Raw genomic sequence first — 19,674 nt, 5'->3', positions numbered from 1 at the left:
GGAAGGTACGGAGCTGCAGATAGTGCCCCCTGGCATGGGGGCAAGAAATGGGCAGCCTCCTGCCTAATTAAGATCATTAATTAATTAGCAACAAGGCATGGCAGACGAGATAGGCAGGCAGTTGGCCCAGAAACAGGTGGGCAGGCCAAAAGCAAATCGGCCCCGAGAAGGCCCCCTGTTGCAGCAATAAACCATGAAACTGGCCTTAACTGCTGTATGTCACTGCAGTGGGCACATGCCCTGTATGGGTAGGAAAAGAAAATAAAAATAACTCATTGCTTCCCTAACAATGATTTAGATGATGGGGTAAAGTTCATTGTTAGCAAATTTGCAGATGACAGCAATTTGGGTGGACCTGTGAACACTCTAGAGGTCAGGGCTAGGATCCAGAATGACCGGGATAGACTGGAAAAATGATCAATAATCAACCAGATGAGATTCAACAAAGACAAATGCAAAATCCTGCACTTCGAATAAGAACATGCACAAATATAGACTGGGGAATGACTGGCTTGGTTGCTGTACTGCAGGGAAGGACTTGAGGGTTATGGTAATGAACTGTAAGCTGAATATACGCCAACAGTGTGTTCTTGTTGGAAAAAAAATTCAATAGCATCATGGGTTGTATTAATAGGAATATTTTTTGCAAATCCAGGTAAGTGATTCTTCTGCTGTATTCAACGCTGGTGAAGCCATACCTGGAGTATTGTGTCCAGTTTTGGGCCCCACACTTCAATAAAGATAGGGACAGTTTGGAAAAAGAGTCCAGTGCAGTGCAACAAAAATGATTAAGGGCCTTGGAGGCAAGTTTTATGAGGGAAGGCTGAAAGAACTAGGGTTATTTAGCCTGGAGAAGAGAAGACTAAGGGATGATTTGATAACAGTCTTCAAATACCTGAAGAGTGATTATAGAGAGGATGGATATGCCTGTAAAGGACAGGACTAGGAATAACAGCATCAAGCTGCAGCAGGGGACATTTAGGCTAGAGGATTAAGAGGAAGTTTCTGACTATGAGGGGTCAGGCATTGGAACAGGCTACCTAGAGAATTTGTGGAATCTCCGTGCTTGGAAAGTTTCAAAAGCAGATTAAGCAGACGCTGGCTGGGATGATTTAGTAAGAGATGACCCTGCCTTGAGCAGGGAGCTGGTCTAAATGACCTTGTGAGGTCCCTTCCAATTCTACTTTCCTATGATCCTATGAGCAAAACCAAGCAGTTGTATTGCCCCTGTGATTTCAGTGAAAGAGGGAGGCACTTTGTTTTGAAAGAGGCATATGGCAGTGGAATTTGTAATCTGGTGGTGCTAAAATAAATGTGGCTCTTGGAGTACGATAAGAAAGCAGCCTGTTATTGATAAAGAGAACTTTGGTTATTCTTAACAAGTGTATTTCTTTCCCCATTTAAAGGGGACATCTAGCTCAGCATACTATCAGTAGCACTAGCAAACTTTGTCAGCTCTATTTATTGCAAGAGACTTAAAATATACCCTTGCTCTGCCTTGGCCTTCAAGTCCAAAAAGAATTCCATGCCCATAGCCACCAGCCCATCCAGAAGAGGCAACAGAAGCCTGCTCCTATATCATCAGATGAGGAGTCTTAGTCCTGCTGTGTCCCAAACATTAGGAAAGAAGGGACAGAGGAGCTTTAGAGGGGACTCTAGAGATAGATGGAAAAGAAATAATACTTTGGGAGGAAGGGTGGGGAGGCAGAGAGGAGTTCAAGAAGGGGCCAGCAGATTTAAAAACTTGTAGCAGAACTCTGCAGAACCAAGTCATGTTCACAGTATTTAGGCCACGATTCTCAGAACTAAACTAGTGCATTATGGGTGCCCAGTCTGACAGTGCTGTTATCACACCCCCTTGAAATCAATTTGAAGGCCAGACATTTCGAGGCCTTTCAGCTGCCTTGAAATGGGCACCTCAAATCACTTATTGCTTGAGTAATTCCTTATACAAAGCCTAATTGTGTGCAGTTTAAGGGCAAACCTCCTCAACTAGTGGAGTCTTTGTCAGACATGCTGTATAAGCACTGTACTGCATTCATGTATCAGCAAAATCCACTGAACACTGTCCTGCAAAGCAGCTGCTCCTCTTGAGGAGACTAGACACCTTTTTGGTCTAGTCACCTTTCCTGGCATTTGGATGGCTCAGGGCAGGGCGAGCAATGAGGTTGAGTTCCAAAGCTGTGTCACTTGAGACATACCTAAAAAGTAGTAAAAAAGCAGAAACTTTGCATTTTCCTGCTCTGTAGGATTGTGACCTGCAGAACCCAGGGTCCTTGTTTGAGAAAGAAACATTTTCTCAAAGTAAACTAGGGCGTCCTATATTTATTTTATCCAAATCTATTCTGCTACTTTTACAAAAGGGTCGTGATAAAAAAGAAATAATCTTGTTCAACTCATCTCATATATCTGCCTGTTGCAAAGCAAATTGGAGAATTTGGGAGGACTGGATCTATGTCCCTTCTCCCCACTCTCCCATGGTAGATGTTGCCATACCAAACCAACAAAACCATAAGAAGCAAAGACCTCATTTGAGGGTTAGTACAAACATTCCCATTCAGCCAAGAAAAGCCTTGAAGAGACACTTATCATGCAGACTCCATGACAGAGGCTGCAGGAGGGAGTTTGTGAAATATTAGAGGTACAGTCTGAGGGACTGCTAAAGAAAGGTATTGAAAAATTATTGGGAAGTCCCTGCAGTCTGCAGAATAAGCCTGCACAGCCATAGAGCTCAGGCATTTGTGACTTAGGAATTAGCCTGCAAGTGAAAGGGAATTGTGAATTTTTCCCTCTTCTTCCCCCTGGGAAATTTAAATGAGAAAGGTTAATGCTGAGGGCAGCACCTGAACAGCAGCAAGTGTACCCTGTCGGTGAACAAGCCTCGCTCAGTTCAGTCACACCCTGCCCCATCAATAAACCTGCTTAGTCACTCTTGTAAAAATGCCACCGGCACACTGTAACCCAGCCGTGAAAAGGCACAGCACACGCTCCATCGCCAGTGGATCGTTCCCACAGGGGTGAACCCTCAGCCGCTCATAACCCCACTCAAAAGTACAATCCCAGGAGAGCTTTCAAGGGTGTAACTGAACAGTCAGAGACAGATTGCTAGAGACCCTGCACCTAACAATTAGGGAGTGACTTTTGAAAAAGCTCATTTCTCATAAAGCAAGTGCCATATTTTCCTAAATCCATAGCATGTAGCAGCTCCAGTGAGGGCACAGAGGGCTCCACACTCAACATGGCCTGTTTAAAAGGCTGACCACTTATTTTAGTGTTTAAATGTGGAAGATAATCTGCTTTTTTGGCCCAGTCTCATTCTTCAGGCCAAATGTGAGTGTGGCTCCAAATTGCAGTGGGATCACTCCCAATTTATAGGGGGAGGCTCATTGGTCAGTTTGTCTGATGTCAGCAGAGGAGAAGGTAAAGTGTTTAACAAAAGTGGGGTAGAACTAGTAATGAAAACAGAAAGGCTGGGAAGGGACAGGAGGGTCTAGGCCAGTGATTCTCGACTGGAGTGTTGCAGCACCCTGGGCTGCCAAGAGATCTTTGAAGGGTCCTAGGAGGGGTGAGAAGATGGACCTAGGCTCCTTCTTGCAGAGGAGCCAGGCAGTGGGGTGAGGGAGCAGTCAGGCAGGGAGGTAAGCACTGCAGTAAATAACTTAGTTTTTGGAATGGGGTGCCTTAAGTCTAAAAAAATTTGAGAACCGTTGGTCTAAACTGAGGGGCGGTCTCTTTCAAGACTGTTCCACGGTGCAGGTTATATAATCCAGCTCCCACCAAGGCCTCAGTTATAAGCACAAAGAGACTTTTAGCTGTTAGACTGAGTATGTATAGCATCTCAGTACATACCGCGAGCAATGAGTGAGCTAGCTCTCTGTCTCCCGCTCTGTAGAGCCTCTGTGCTGAAGAGCGAAGTGCCACATTCCACATGCATGAAGGCAAAGTACAAACCCCATCTGCTGGGAAGCACGCAGTGGGAAGTGGGTAGGGTTTAATGTTTACTTTACTAAGAAACCCAGTGTCTTTCTTTTTCGCTTCTGTTCTTTCCCTGTCCTCATCTGCAGGTAGCATTGCAGCCATTACAGTGACTGTCATTGCTGTGGTACTGCTGGTGTTTGGGGCAGCAGCATACCTGAAGATCAGGTAAGCATCTTCTCGGTATACTGACAAGTTCCCTGAAAGCAGTTCAGCTGCTGGAATTCAAGTTGAAATATATTCTCCCCTTCCACCCTGCTAGCTCTCAGAACTGTCAGTGGGATGTGTATGCCTCCTCCCATCATGCAACAGTACTGGCAGCTCTTCCCTTTGTATACCACAGCTCTTCCCCAGGATACCACTGTCAGGCCTGGATTTCCTCCCCTCCACCCACACCCCTCAGTAGAGATTTCAGTGTAAACTTGACAGCCCTGACTAGCCAGGTCCCCCATTCCTGGCAGTACTTGTCAGGCAACAGCAATGCAGACTTGCTCCTGTGGGTCCCTCACTGTGCCCCAAACCATGAGGAGCTTAGATCTAGGGGTGGAAGCGCATTTTAGCTACCAAACAAAGAGGTTTCTGAGTTCCAGCAGTAGAAGTAGTACTAATATCCATACTTGGCTACTGACAAGAGAACTGGCTCACTTCATGAAGCCCATGAATGAATTTTCCATTCCTGAGCTCACTAAAATTCAAGCTCCATTACCCAGTGGACACAGGTACATATTCCCAGAAATGGGGGGAAAAGGAGTCCCCCCATTTCTTTTAGTCTCACACATTTGAGTTCAGTGGTATTCACAGAAAGGTTCCTTGATTGATCAAGTAGAAAGCAGCTGGGAGCGTGATGCGACTACATAAATCCTATCATATATAGCTTTGGTATGGAAAGGCGGTGCCTTTCCTCATTAATTGACCACAGCTCACTCAAAACACCAGAGACGCGACTTCCACCTGTGCTCATAAACAGCAATTATCCCCAAGGCAAGCATTTCTCAGAGTGCTTTTTGTGACTTTAAAATAACCAAATTGGTACTTACCTTGTACCTCTTTAATTAGGTTTAATTGATGGCTGAAGTAAGCGAAGTTTTTGTTATCATGACTTATAGTGGCTCATCCCAGTTCAGAAGGGGACAGAACTCTGGCTTGAGACATTTTTAGTTATTACTAGTGTTATGGATGGGTACTGTAAGAAGTGTGTTAGCAAGTCAAAAGACAACGTCTGCTTTTGCTATAAAAATAAAAGGTCTTGTTTTAATGGATGCAGTCAACCACAAGAATTTATTTCATACAAGTCATGCACTTGGCTTTATTTTTTACTAGAGTAGTTTTTAAATGTGGCTGATGAGTGAAGTAGCTTACAATAATGGCATGTTTTGCTACAGGAAAGAAAAAGTTCCACGAATTAACTGAATGAAATATGAAGGGGGGAGGGGGAGGGAGAAACTAGAGGGGTGGGGGGGGAAGCAAGGGAGTCCCAGGAGCCCCTTTGAGAACATTTTAAAATGCTAGGTGAAATTACCTGACGTTTTAGATGATCAAAGGGTATTTCAAAATGAAGTTCCAGGTACATATTCTGGCATCAAAATTTATGTCGAATTTGCCAGTACAAATTGTATTCCATTAAAATACAAAAACAGCAAAAACAACAGGGTCCTGACTGCTGAGGTTTTTTTGGTCTTTTTTTTAATGAACACTCCTAGCAGAAAAACATCAACACACAGCAAGTTCTCCCCCCCACCTTGTACAAGCACTGGGCCCCATGCCAGCCTCCACTCCACAGCCAAGCTTGTCAACAGAGGCAATATAAAAGTGTGCATGTTCATTTTATGTACGCTTCCATGCACATGCACAAAACTTGTTGGCTGCAAATATTCTCCAGTACTTACTTTAAATCAATAGTTTTACAAATGTTCCTGCCAGAAAATGTACATGACCAAGTGTTCAGATAAGGGATATGTCAAAGCAAATTCATTTCAAGACTGAATGAGCACTCATGGAAGGTTCCTTGTAGGTATTCTGCCAGCCTTCATTCCTGCCCCATTTCTTGCTTTGTTGCAAAGTGTTAGAAGACTTGAATTATTTTCTCAGAATATTGAAATTTAAGCCAGAAACCACTAAAAAAATTAAGCTAGAACAACCAATCCTATTATAAATCAGGAGCATTAATATATTAAATACTAAATCCAGAGGCACTATGTTATCTGAGCATAAAAGCACATGATACTATAGCATAAAAACTAAAGACTACCTGCTAAAGTCAAACTCAGTAGAAAAATCACTAATCACAAACTGGAATGAGAAACCATAAGACACTGGTCCCACTGAATCCAAGGGAGAGGGAAGGGGGGAACTAATGGATTCAGTGGCCAGGCAGTACTACAATAAATCATCAGAGTCCGCTGACCTTACTAGAGCACAGACCCATGTTACAGCAGAGGTAAGATATTGCTGTGTTTTAAGTATGCTCCGAACTGGACCAAGCAAAAATTTTACTTAATCAGCTGGTATTCCACTTCTCACTGTCCCCAAACTAGCTGATCTCAAACAGTTGTAGCCACCTGGAGCAGAGACTCAAGGGATTTAGCTGTCATTGAATCAGCACCAAAACTCTACCAGAACATTTATCTGAATGCAAACACAATCACCTTACTCTTGCTCTGGAATTAAGTTCCCTAAGGCTACTTATGGATAACAGTCTTAAGAGAATGCACTTCACTCTTTATAGCAGTGTTGACCTGCTTTCCACAGAGGAGTGCCCCAATGAATTTGTTGTTGTGGGGTCCTAGCCGTTTTTGAACCAACTCTGAATAAACTATCTGATCTCTTTCCCCCTCCCTCACAGGCACTCCTCATATGGACGGCTTTTGGATGATCATGATTATGGATCTTGGGGAAACTACAACAACCCTCTTTATGATGACTCTTAGTAGAGGAATGTGGACAGACAAGAAATCAATGTTGTTATTTATAAGTGCTTACTCCATAAAACAACCGCCGCCTGATTTTAGTTATCACTAAAATGATCCAGTTCCATGCCATGTTCTTCTTCTGCTTCTTCCTCTGTTGCACAATGGATCATAATTCTAAGAGAAGCCTATGTGCTGAATCACACCCAAAATGAGACCAAAGCGAAGCTGACAGACTGTAGTTATTGTCTCTCAGCCACAGGCAGTTACTTCACGTGCACAATACATTTGGAAGGCTTTTTTTTTTCTTTTTTTCCTTTTATGTAAGAAGCTCTATTAAATCTCAGCAAGGGAAAAGGGAAATTATCTCTGGAGGGTTTCCATCTGCATGGCTTGTGTGCCTTTGATTCTCCTTTAATCTTCCCTGTCTCTCCATAGCTGCTGGGACTGTGGTCAGAACTCTGCTGTGCTGTACATTGGCTTCTTATGAAAGGTTTTAACAGAAATTATCCAGAGGGAAGGGAAAGATAAAAAAGGAAGCTCTCAGCAGGTTAATGCCAGAACCTGATGCTTTTACTGTTTGTCCTTACCAGGGTGTCTCATTTTGAGTTCCAATTAAAATCTAAATGAAGCTTGAATCCACCACCTAAACCATGGTGTTCAGCCTGTTTTCACTCTGATGTGTTATGCTGTGAAGTGGAGGATTCAAGATAAACAGGATGAAATGACATAGGGACTCACCTCTGCTACAACAAAGTCATGTGGAAGAACTGCTATTGGGGCTGGGAATGTTTCCTCTGAAAGTGTTAGGAGCAGATAAGAGAGGCCTGGGCATTCTTCCTGCTGTCAAAATGATACATGAAACTTTTGCACCCAAAATACCATTTACTCTGAGCTGTCTGTTGCTAGTAAAGAAAGCTACTATACCCAAAATAGACCAGCCACAGAAGCTAGCTCTTAGTTTTGGCTACTTGAGCAAGTCCTATTTAACAGGAGTAAGGACTGCAGAATTAGACCTAAAATTAAGACCTGTGGCTGAGGTATTCAGCACTCCAGGCAATTTACGTGCACTTTTCACTGAAAGAGTTTCCTACACTGCTTTGCTTTGAAAACCCTACCCATAAGGTTTAATAAGCTGTGGCTCCTTGCAGCAAATACACAGACCAGTCTAACCACCGCTCACTCTCACCTCTCCTTCCCCTCATTTCCTCCCATTCGTGTGCAGAAGTCTGGATGTGTGTTTGTATTACATAAAAGAAACTCAATAGACCTCCCCTGTGCTAAGGAAACATACATTGAGTGCCTGCTTTTGCAAAATGAGACAGAATTATTGTCATCTGCTACAGACATTGTTGCTTTGCTTACAGTTTTATTTTTATCATTTAAAAGGTCATTTGCTAAACTATAATGAAGTTGTTTTAATCCTGAGTTTCTGCTTACAAATTTACTGCTGCTGCAAGTAAACAAAGCCAGATGGGTTGATTTATGACAAGATCAAAATTTGCTTTAATACACATTAGTGTTTCCCCTTAGAGCTTTTGATCTGACAGAACAATGACTCTCAAAACGCTGATTTTTCAGCTCAGTATTTTTTTAAGCTAGTGCACAGTGTAATTAGGTTAATGTGTATTAGCTTATCCAGGGAATAGCGGTGAATAAACATAGATTTCTATTGTACCAACAGACAGCACACAAATGTCATTGCTTCTGAAAATCTAAGGTGGTATGGGAACTTACTTTGTAGCTATCACATTCTTATGTCAAACAGAAGCCATAGATGACCTCCTGTGTGCTTGGGACATTTTACAAGAGTGATGTTAATTTTCTAGAATGAGATATGCAGTTGTCCTGCTGTTGGCAAGATGTCTTTTCCATGTACATGACTCATCAACAAAAGACCAGGAGGTACTATGAATTTATAATGCAGTACCACCAAGACTCCCCCATCCTGCACCAGGGCCCATTGTGGTAGATGCTGTACAGACATGGAACAAAAAGACTGGCCTGCCTCAGAGTCCTTGGGTGACTTAAGCCTGGTAACCTCTGGTGAGACCCCAACCGGAGTACTGCATCCAGTTCTGGGTGCTGCACTTTAACAAGGATGTGGTAAAACTTCAGAGAGTCCAGAGAAGGGCCACCTGTATGATTAGCGACTTGCACGGCAAGCCATACAAGGAAAGGCTGAGGGACCTGGGACTCTTCAGCCTGAAAAAGAAAAGGCTGAGAGGGGACTTGGCAGCAGTTTACCACTACGTCAGGGGAGTACATCAGGGGCTCGGTGAACAACTGGTCACCAGGGCGCCCTTGGGGAGAACCAGGAGTAATGGCCGTTTCAGGCTCAACATTAGGAAAAAAATTCTTCACAGTCAAGGTGTACAGACTGTGGAATAAGCTCCCTCCAGAGGTTGTGCAATCACCTCCCTTGGAAATCTTCAAGAGGAGATGGGATAGTTATCTTGCTGGGGTCACCATACCCCAGTTGTCTTTCCTGCCTGGTGCAAGGGGCTGGACCCGATGATCTTCCAAGGTCCCTTCCAGCCTTACAATCTGTGAATCTGTGAATCAGGAGGGCTGAAATTTAGTAAACCCTTAGAACTATAAGGTCTTCTGTATCTTCAGCAATTACATGGGGAGGATACTTATCTACCATAATGCAAAGGTGGTATTGGGGGGCTTAAGATATGTCTTGAGACCTCTGTCTCCAGTTTGCTTGAGTCACCACACGAGACACCCTCCAAAGTACCTTCACAGTCTCATTCCCAGGTTTGACATGTATGAATGGGAGGGAGGGAGGTCATGTCTGAAAATCAGTGCTCCACAGAAACACCAGGGAGGCAGTGAAGTTCCCCTCTTAGCATCTAAACTGCTTTGTCACACACAGCTGAATGGATCTATGTAAGTGCAATGTATTTTAGTACTATGGGAAACAACAGCAAGTTTCCCTTATTGACTTGGCCAGATGAAAAAGAGGCCAATATTGCTTTGTACCATTAGCTAGGGCTACTATTGTTATACTGTGAAGTCCCAGGCTACAGTACTTTGTATATTTGCAACCTCAGATAAACCACATGTATTATTTTAGGAATGGTAATTGAGTTTCACAAACACCCTCTGAAACAGCTCAAGCATAATTACCACAAGTTTACAGAAAAATGAGAGGCTGTCCATATACAAGTGACAGGCTAAGAATATAATTTGTGTGTTCTGACCACTATACCACACTCCCTTGTCTTGGCTCAGCATCCATAAAGATTACGATGGATTTCCATTTTTAATATTCCTAGCGTTCAATATTTTCCAGTTGGTTATGCTACTGACATCCAGTTGTGTTTCTGTGTATTACCTGGTCACTGTCTTTTTTCTATCTTGTAAATCCTGTGGCAAGAAAACGAATCGCTTAAGATCAAGGCTTGGATATAACAGATGGCAACTACCAGAGGTTTATTTTCACTGCAGAAGTCAGCACATCATAGGCTAAAATTGCTAAAAAGCCAGTGCTTAATTTAAGTAAAGGGTAGAACAAGTCTCTAGACTTACTTGAAGAAAGGTTGGGGATTAACACATGTAGAGAAGGTTCAAAGGAGCTCAGAACAAACCTAATGCACCTAATGGTCTTTAAGATCAAATTGGGAAAATAAGGTGGGTCAGGGAAGAACTTACTCATTTCAGTTGTGAGACATTAAAAGGAGGAGTCTGCACTGTGCTTTTAATAGGGTATTGGTACCCTGGCCCAGTATTTTTACAAAGGTGTAGACAGACATAACTGTGTTATCAGTATTAATTTATAATTGTTATATCTGTTCATTCCTGCACTAATATAAACAGGATTAAACTACTGTATCCTTAAACTGACTTCATTCAGGTTCAAAGTTATAATGCTTCAACTCCATTTCCACCACTATAGAAGTTCCAGTTAAATTGAAATAGCTCTTACCACACCTGGGCATTTTTTAAATAGTAGAAAATTATTTCTATCTGTAGCTTGAAATGTGGTAATGGCAATGTTTCAACCAAAGTGGCACAGTCTGTCACACATATCATGAGCAGTACCACATACAGGAGTCTAGACAAGCCATTTCTAACTCACTCCAAGTCTATATATACAATGTGTACACCAAAAAAAATTAAATGATGGGAGACAACCACACCTGATGAAGTACCAGAATACAACAGTAAGGACTTGCTGTGTAAAGGAAGTCTCTGAGACTTCCTTAGTTCCAGCCGAGTTATCTATTTATTAGTTCTCCTCCTTCCTATTTGCCTGTGGGCTCATCCACACCTCTGAACCTATACGTTCCTCCTAACCCACAGGGGTGGAGGGTTCATAACTTGCTAGGGTGGTAATTTGCACAGATATACCTTTTACTTTAGCTTTATGGCAAATGAATGTAATGGTAAGACTGCAATTTTTTAAATAAAAATGCCATAGATGGCAGAGCCAATGCCAAACTTGTGGACTGAGGTTATTTTTATTGAGAGACTGGGTATGCGAAAGAAAAAGATAAGAGCATTAAATACCTGGAAAGCAGAGACAATTTGATATTGAATGTTGACACAAACATATTCCTTGTAAGATATACCAGTTACACCAATTAAAGTCACATCAAGTTTGTACTATGTTATAGTGCAGGGTGACAATTTTGTTTTCATTTCTATGTTGCTCCCTGTGACTTTTTTTTAAAAAGGAAGTATCCATGGCTCATCAGGCCTGAAGCAAATCATACTGCAGTAATTTATAGAATTATTCTAGAAATGGTATTCCTGGAGTCTGGCCTCACCACCTCTTCAACACCAGATCAAGATAGTTTTGTCAAGTTACAGATTCAGCCTGGGAACTGAGGGCACATCCAGAGGAGCATGGACACTTGTTTCCCTAGGGACAAGTAGCAGCAGCACATCTGAAACTGTGCTGGCCCCATCAGCCTTACCTGGGGTCCTGGGGGCTTCAGGGAGCTGCAGCCCTAGTAGGAAGCCTGGCCAGCAGCCAGAGCATGGCTCCAGGCAGCCAGGCTGTTTTTTGGCGGCACATGCTGCAGCCACATGCACCACCCTGCTTCTTTGTTGGTGTGGGGTTTTTTACCCTGGGATTTCCCAGAGTCAACTCCCCCAGCCCCCAAGGCTGCAAAGTTGCAGTGCAGGCAATGCCTGCATGTGTTGTGTGGTGCTCATCTGGACGTGCCCTGAAAGTCAGACCAGGTACTTTGCACCATGCATGTTCACCAGCAAGAGATGGTTCTGCAACTCCAGTACTGCTCTTGACCTTCACTGTGCAACCATACTCCATTCAGTTATACCCACACCTAACAAGCTGAAGCTGACTCCAAATATTCTCACTGATTTAAAAAACATCAGTTTTATTAGTACCCTAGTTTGACACTGGCTTCTACTAAACCAAAAAGGCAAGAGTGGTTATCCACCAGATGCAAAGAATGCACCTGTATAGGCCCAGAGTATTTTCACACTAAAATTGTAGTGGAAAAGCATTACCAACCAAATTGGAACTTTAGATGGACATGAAAATAGATTAAGAAGGTTCAAAGTGAAAAACAGTTCCTCTGAACTGGAAGTTTGGTTTGGGTCACTGCTTTGGGTTTTCATTTTGCCTTAATAGAAAGGTGGCAAGTGCAAGCAGAATTAGCCCAGCTAGCTACGAGGTGTGGAATTTAACCCTTCTAACCCCAGTTGTAAAGCACTACATTACAGGTATTTCTATACCAGTAGTTTTCAACCTGTGGTCCGTGGACCCCTGGGGGTCTGCAGACTATGTCTAAGAGCTCCACAAAAGATGATTATGTTCGATCAAATGTATGTGAATACCCACACTTACAATGCAAAGGTGTCTGCACCTCCATTTGAAATTTCCAGAGGGGTCTGGCACCTCCATTCAAAAATTGAGGTCTACAAATGCAAAAAGGCTGAAAACAACTGGTCTACACAGCAGTGATTCGTGTAGTGTGGAGATATCTGAGCTAGCTCAAGCAATGGTTTCAGTCAAGACACAGCAGCCTGGAGCAAGGCGGAGGTTGCAAAACTCACCCAAGAAAGCAGGGTAAATTAGCTCCACGCTGCTGAGACTAGACTGCCATTTGTACCTGACCTAGGTAGTCTCTATAGGCATTTATGCACGTACCTTTTAGTTCTCAGACATGCTGGAAATCTGTTGCACGGGAGCTGACGTGCACTGTGCTGCATTGGTTGCAGTTGTATAAGTGGCGAAATGCACATCAGCATGGAGAAAATGCATCTCCAACTGTTTTAGTTCAAAAGTGCGCTGCTGTCATTTTCTTCATGGTGATGTGCATTTCGCCATTTATACAACTGCAAGCATCACAGCTCTGGATGCTTTTCAGCGTGCCCAATGCTGTGGCACTTGCACACGTAAAAAATGCCCTATGTGACACCAGTCACCATGCCTGATTACACCAAGATTGCTGTGTAGACATGCCCTGAAGGCAGCTGCAGCCCAGCACCACAAGAGCTGCCCTCTGGTTCCCCTATTAGCAATGGCCTGTGAAATAGTACCTGTAGAGTATCCACATTGAGAGAGACACACCAGATGGTAAGGCAGCTACCAGTCTAATTTTCATGACAATAAAATGCCTTGGAGGAAATAATTGCTGTAATAGCCCTTCCTCCCATCAGATGCTTTCAACAGGTAGGAATGCACTAGTAATATCTATGAGGACCACTGTAAGCAACATATGCATTAATGAACAATTGCTATACCATAGTAAGCGCCTGTTGTTCTTAGCTTGTATGACATCAAGATAAATTTAAATGTACTTGAAAGTCATATTTATTCTGGGGGAAAAAAAGTATTAAACGTGAAGGGATTACATTAGTGTACCTTCATGGCCAAACAGACAGATTAGACCAGCACTTTGCATTTTTGTTCATGAAAAAACAGACTCCTACAAAATATTTAAAGTGTCTAAGCTCACCTATTCCCCTACACAGCTTCTGCATCAAGTGCTGAATGTCCTAAAATAAAACAAGGAGAGATGAATTTCACCAGCGTATTTCTAGTGTTAAAAGAGGCAAAAGCAAATCTAGTCAATAAAAATCAGTTCAGAGAAGAACAGAGCAAAGTTTTTCAAATAAGAAAACATTAACATAGTTTCAACAAATTGCAAATGGATTTTTGGTCAGATGCATTTGAGAGTCATGTTGGATGCATTTACCTAAGACATTTACTGTGCATTTGACTAATTAGCTATGCAGTAAACATCTCAGCATCTACACATGCACCAGGATGAGGGTGCACAAAACTAACTCTGCAGCAGAGTAGTTTTGTAAAATACAAGTATTACCCTGATGCAGAGTTTTTTCTGTGTGCAGTAGCACACATTTAGATGCTGCCCTTGCTAGCTGGGGCACAGGGTACTTGAGCACAGGACTAGTCATCAGGCAGCCCCTGCACTGAGGCACCCTGTGCTCCAGCCAGCCACCCTGCAGCACATGGAGCCCGGTTAGAGCAGCCCAGGGCTGGCAGACTGACTCCCTGGGTCCCCTGCCAGCCCCGACTGCTCCAATCGGGCTCTATGTGCTGCACACAAATAAACTATGGAGCAATATGCTCTAGAGTTTTATGCTCCCAGGTACATGTTTAAAAGGCATGCTCAGGAGCAAAAAACTTCATCCATGTTAAATCCACGTTAATTATATGTGGTACACATCTAGCCCAAAAGTTAAGGCCTAGACATGTGACATGTTTATGTAGCTGTCACTTGCCTTTAATTGGTGTAAACAAGGGGCAAACATACACAATGTATATCCCTACATCAGTGTAACTCATTAAAACCCAGTATAGATTTAGGTCAGGAGAAAGACTATGCCTATGTAAAGTTTGCTGCCCCATTCATCTCAATACAAGGTTAACTCAAATGTCAAACAAAGGTAATTTAAAATCTCCACATCCTTACCCATTACATTCCTCAGGTAAAGAAGGAAGGGTTAGAGAGAGGGGTGTCTTCATTTATTGGCTTCCATAAGTGTATGGTGTTTAGAAAGTGCTCTTAACTCAGTCCCACAGTCCAGAAGCAACCAAGACCAAATTGCCCAGCAAGGCTCATAGCAAGCTGAGTAGCTAATACCACTGCAACTATCTGAATGCTCCACTGAAAGTGGCATCTCATTTCAGCAACCCACAATGATGGAGACAATAAACTTCCTTGTCCTCTCTCTCTCTCCTCTCACTCCTCCCTCCAAAAAGTGTCACAAGTGCTATAAATAGCAGAGCCCCTATTACAAAATGCTCTTAGATATGCAAAAAACCAAAAAATAGATGTGACTAATTTCTGTCAAAAGCAGCAGCTCTAGCCATATTTTGTATCAATATTCAGACAGGGTAATATTATATTTAAAAAATACAATACATCTCTTTCAGTTGCCAACTTCTGCTTGGTGCAATATTCTCTTAGGCAGACAGACAGATGTGCATGCGTGTGTGCGCGCACACACACACACACACACACACACACACACACTGATGGCAATGTTGCCTCCGTTTTCTAAGATCTTTCCTTGGGGGCTGAAACAAATACTCTTCTCACATGCAGAAGGACCCAGAAACTCCAATTTCTCCAAATTATTTGGTGCTGTCACATATGCCTACTCATTTTCTTCCCCATTTCTAGCTAGCACTCCCTGTTACAGTTATTTGGACAATCGTCCAAGAAATTTCCTATGAGATGCTACATAATATTTCAAGAAACATGGAGCTTCCTAGATAATGAAAGGTAATTACAGAACAGGTAAATCCCATTCCATTTCTCTCTGAGATGCAAAATATGAGAAAGAAAATAAGACAATTGGAGGTAGCAAGTAGCAGGTGTGTTCCCCATACCTATCACTGAACTGTCAAAGGGTCCAACATGGATGGAACCAATGGCAGGGATATGATGTTGACCCATGTATCACTGAGGAACCCAGGTGTGCCCTCTGAATGAGCAAATGTGGACACGACACACTCTTTAATATCTACAGCTGCCATGGAAGGCAGGCAGGCAGACAGGCAAGCTTCAGCAGAGACAATTACAAGCCCTTCAGTGGGTGTTGGACAGGTCTGAGGTTGAGAAACTGAGCATCCACAATTCTGCTGACTTTGGCAAGCAGTGGAGCCTCAATAACTTCAAATTAGGCTCATCATTTTATTTTGGGGACTATTTAAGAGACATTTTGTTTGGAGAATGCCACCCTTTCCCTATGAAGAAAGCACAGGAAGGGGTCAGAGTTCTGCACCCAGCTATCTAGGATTTGGGACAGGGAAGAACATAATAAAGTTGCTTCCAGATATGCTGAACACAAGCCACTGTATCTCAAATAATTTTTTCTGCCACTACAGCACACGTGAATGACATACCTATTTGGTGATTCAGAGGCAGTAGGTTTTATTCATCTATACAAATAAGTACTCAATTGTTGTGCTGAGGACTGGACGGGGATTTAGCCATTGTGATTGTCTGATAGTTCAAGCTTTAATGAGGCAGCTGTTAGCAGTGAGTGCCAATTGTGTCAGTTTGGTACAGACACACTGCATTACAAATTGATCCCAAAGCATGGCAGGTTCCCATTCCTTCACCCCCCCCAAAAAATAATCAAAATTCTTCTTAAACTGGTTAATAAAAAAAGAAAGCAAGGCAATTCTAATATTGAAAATTCAGACCTGCCCTTCAAGCATTTCTGTATGTGTTCCAATTCATCTTGATTTCAGGTGGGCTTCTCTTAGAATGAATCATAGAAAATTCAAGTTGGAAGGGACCTCAGGAGGTCATCTAGTCCAGACCACTGCTCAAAGCAGGACTGTCCCCAACTAGATCATCCCAGCCAAGGCTCTGTTGAGCCGGGTTTTGAAAACCTCCAAAGATGGAGTCTCAAACACTTCTCTAGGTAACCTGTTTCAGGACTTCACCACCCTCCTAGTAAGACAGTTTTTTCGTAATATCCAACCTAAACTTCCCTTACTTCAACTTGAGACCACTACTCCTCGTTCTATTATCTGCTACCACTAGAACAGTCTAGTTCCATCCTTTTTGGAACCACCCTTCAGGTAGTTAAAGGCTACTATCAAATCAACCCTCAGGCCTTTCTTCTCCGACTAAATAAGCCCAGTTCCCTCAGCCTCTCCTCAGAAGTCATGCACCCCAGCCCCTTCAACATTATCGTTACCCTCCACTGGACTCTCTCCAACTTATCCATATCCTTTCTGTAGTGGGGGCCCCAAAACAGGACACAATACTCCAGTTGTAGCCTCACCAGTGCAGAATAGCGGGGAATAGTTACTTCCCTTGATCTGCTGCCAATGCTCCTACCAATGCAGCTCAGTATGCTGTTAGATTTCCTGGCAACAAGGCACTCTGTTGGGTCATATCCAGCTTACTGTCCACTGTAACCCCCAGGCCCTTTTCTGCAGAGCTGATGCTTAGCCAGTTGGTACTGATGCATGGGATTCTTCCATCCTAAGTGCAGGATTTTGCACTTGTCCTTGTTGAAACTCATGAGATTCTTTTGGCTCAACCCTCCAATTCGTCTAGGTCACTCTGAATTCTACCCCTACCCTCCAACATATCTACTACTCCCCCCAGCTTGGTGTCATCCGTGAACTTGCTAAAGGTGTACTCCATCCCATCTTCCAGATCGTTAATGAAGGTATTGAACAAAAACAACCCCAGAACTGACCCCTGAGACACTCTACTTGATACAAACTTCCAACTAGAGATTGAGCCATGAATCACTACCCGTTGAGCCCAATGATCCAGCCAGTTTTCTAGCCACCTTACAGTCCCTTCATCCAACCCATACTTCCTTAGGTTGTTTGAAAAAATGGTGTGGGAAACTATCAAAAGCTTTGCTAAAGTCAAGGTATATCATGCCCACTGCTCTCTCCACATTGACAGAGCCAGTCATCTCATCATAGAAGGAAATCAGGTTGCTCAGGGATAACTTGCCCTTGGTGAATCCATGCTGACTGTTCCTGATCACTTTTCACTCTTGAATAAGGCCTTAAAGGCAGTACTTCCCCATCTCCATCTCCTTTAATCACACTTCCAGTCATATCTTGACCCCATTTCTCTTCTAAGCCCAATTACTATAACAGAAATTCCTGTGGGACTGCATCGCTGCTCATTAAGTGTCCTGGCCCCTCAGCTGGAAGATGTTGATTTAGAGCCAAATTATGCTCCTGGAGAATTGAATGGCAGAACTCCAAGTGACTACAGCAAGAATTTAGGAGCCCATTACTACATAACAGGGCTGACAGTCTCTTTTAGTAATCCCTCTACTTACAGGGTCTGAGCAACTTCTTGCTTCCTGGCATCTGCACAGCACCTCTAGAAGGGTATCTGTCCCAGGAACAAGTTTAATATGGCCACATTAGCCTTGCTACACGTTAACCAAGCGGTGGGCAAAATGGTGGCTCTGGCTGGTGGCCGAACTACATTTCCCAGCAGCCCCTGCTCATATTGCCAGGGTTTCCATGGAGACTGTCCCAGCAGCATTGGCAGGGTGCATGGCTGGTGAGGAGCTGCTCCAGGGCCAGGGCTGGGGTCTTGCAGCAGTGACAGCGTGGTCTGAAGTTGTGTCAGAGCCATGATCCGCTGCCTGCATGTCCCTACCTGGGGTGCATGGGCAGTGGATCACAGTTCTGCCCCAGCTCTGGACCACACTCTCACTGCTGCAAGATCCTGGCCCCGGAGCAGCTCCCTGCCCAGCTGCACACCCTGCCAGCACTGCTGGGGCTGATCTCCATGGAAACCCTAGCCCCCCACTGTCATGGTCCCAGTGTTGCTGGGGTCTCCATGGAAACCACCCACAGTGACATGGACAGCGGCAGCTGGAAAATGGAGTCTGCTGCAAGCCTGATCTAGCCAATGGGCTGGATTTTCCCACCCTCTCTCTATCAAAAGAGTTACAGATATGGTTACCTGGGCACAGGTTAGCAAGACCAGACACAAACATCCCAGAACTGTGCTAAAGAGCTTGATGCAGAGAAGAGACAGCTCAGTGTCTTAGAAACTAGTAGCAGTGGGTAGTGTGAGTAAAGTACCATACATCCTTCTTCCTGTCCATTATCACACAATACTGGTCACTTGTTAAGCTGGAAGAGTTCCTTTAAGAAAGTGCACAAAAACCACCCTTCCAGGTCTGTTATCAGTTCAGAGTTCAAAAACAGTCCAAGCCTAGCAGTCCATTGGGTTAGTATGGTTAAGGCATGCAAGCTTCTGTAGTCAATGACACAAAAGGAAATGATAGCTTGCATCATGCCCAGACACATCTGACTCCTCAGTCCAAATAACCTGATATCCTTTGGCACTTCTATTGACTTAGGGTGACCTTCTGCATGAGTCAAGAGGGAGGTCCCAACCCACACCTCCAGATCCACAGAGACACATCCTTACCACTCTGCCACTGCACTCCTCATCATTTCAAATGAGGAGGTGTAAAGCTTCCAGATGGGACCTTATACAGTTCCCAGCAGCTTCCAAAGGAACTGGATTGGACCTGGAGAAGTCCAGGAAGTTTTGGGAAGGAGTAGGAACCTCAACAGTGGTGTCAGGGAAAAAACAACATGGAGAAAAAGCACTGCTTCTATCTAATTATCTATCAAAGAGGAAGAATGATGATGGCAGGCTCCTTTGACAAGCACATTTGTTTTGTAGTTCAGGAGCACCAATGATACCACAGCCCCCTCTCTCTGCTCACAGAAGCCTGCTGTTACTCAACCTCTCAGCATGCTGCCAAGTGCCATTCCACCTAACCACATATGCCATTATCACATCAGACTGATCGAAGTTTC

General features: G+C 43.6%; 1 protein-coding gene across 2 annotated transcripts in view; it reads left to right on the top strand.

Moving 5' to 3' along the window:
• The window catches only part of PARM1 (prostate androgen-regulated mucin-like protein 1), a 63,767-nt gene extending 55,263 nt beyond the window's left edge, over nt 1-8,504 (top strand). For both annotated transcript variants that reach the window (XM_025198069.1, XM_006018752.2), the window contains exons 3-4: nt 4,065-4,143; nt 6,818-8,504. In XM_025198069.1, coding sequence (XP_025053854.1) covers nt 4,065-4,143; nt 6,818-6,902 — 164 coding nt within the window. In that variant the 3' untranslated portion in view covers nt 6,903-8,504. The remainder of the gene's footprint in view (nt 1-4,064; nt 4,144-6,817) is intronic.
• Nucleotides 8,505-19,674: the final 11,170 nt, after the last annotated feature.

This window comes from Alligator sinensis, unplaced genomic scaffold (genome assembly GCF_000455745.1).
Source record: "Alligator sinensis unplaced genomic scaffold, ASM45574v1 scaffold222_1, whole genome shotgun sequence".
In the NCBI taxonomy this organism is placed as follows: domain Eukaryota; kingdom Metazoa; phylum Chordata; order Crocodylia; family Alligatoridae; genus Alligator; species Alligator sinensis.
This window is presented reverse-complemented; position numbering and strand designations above follow the sequence as displayed.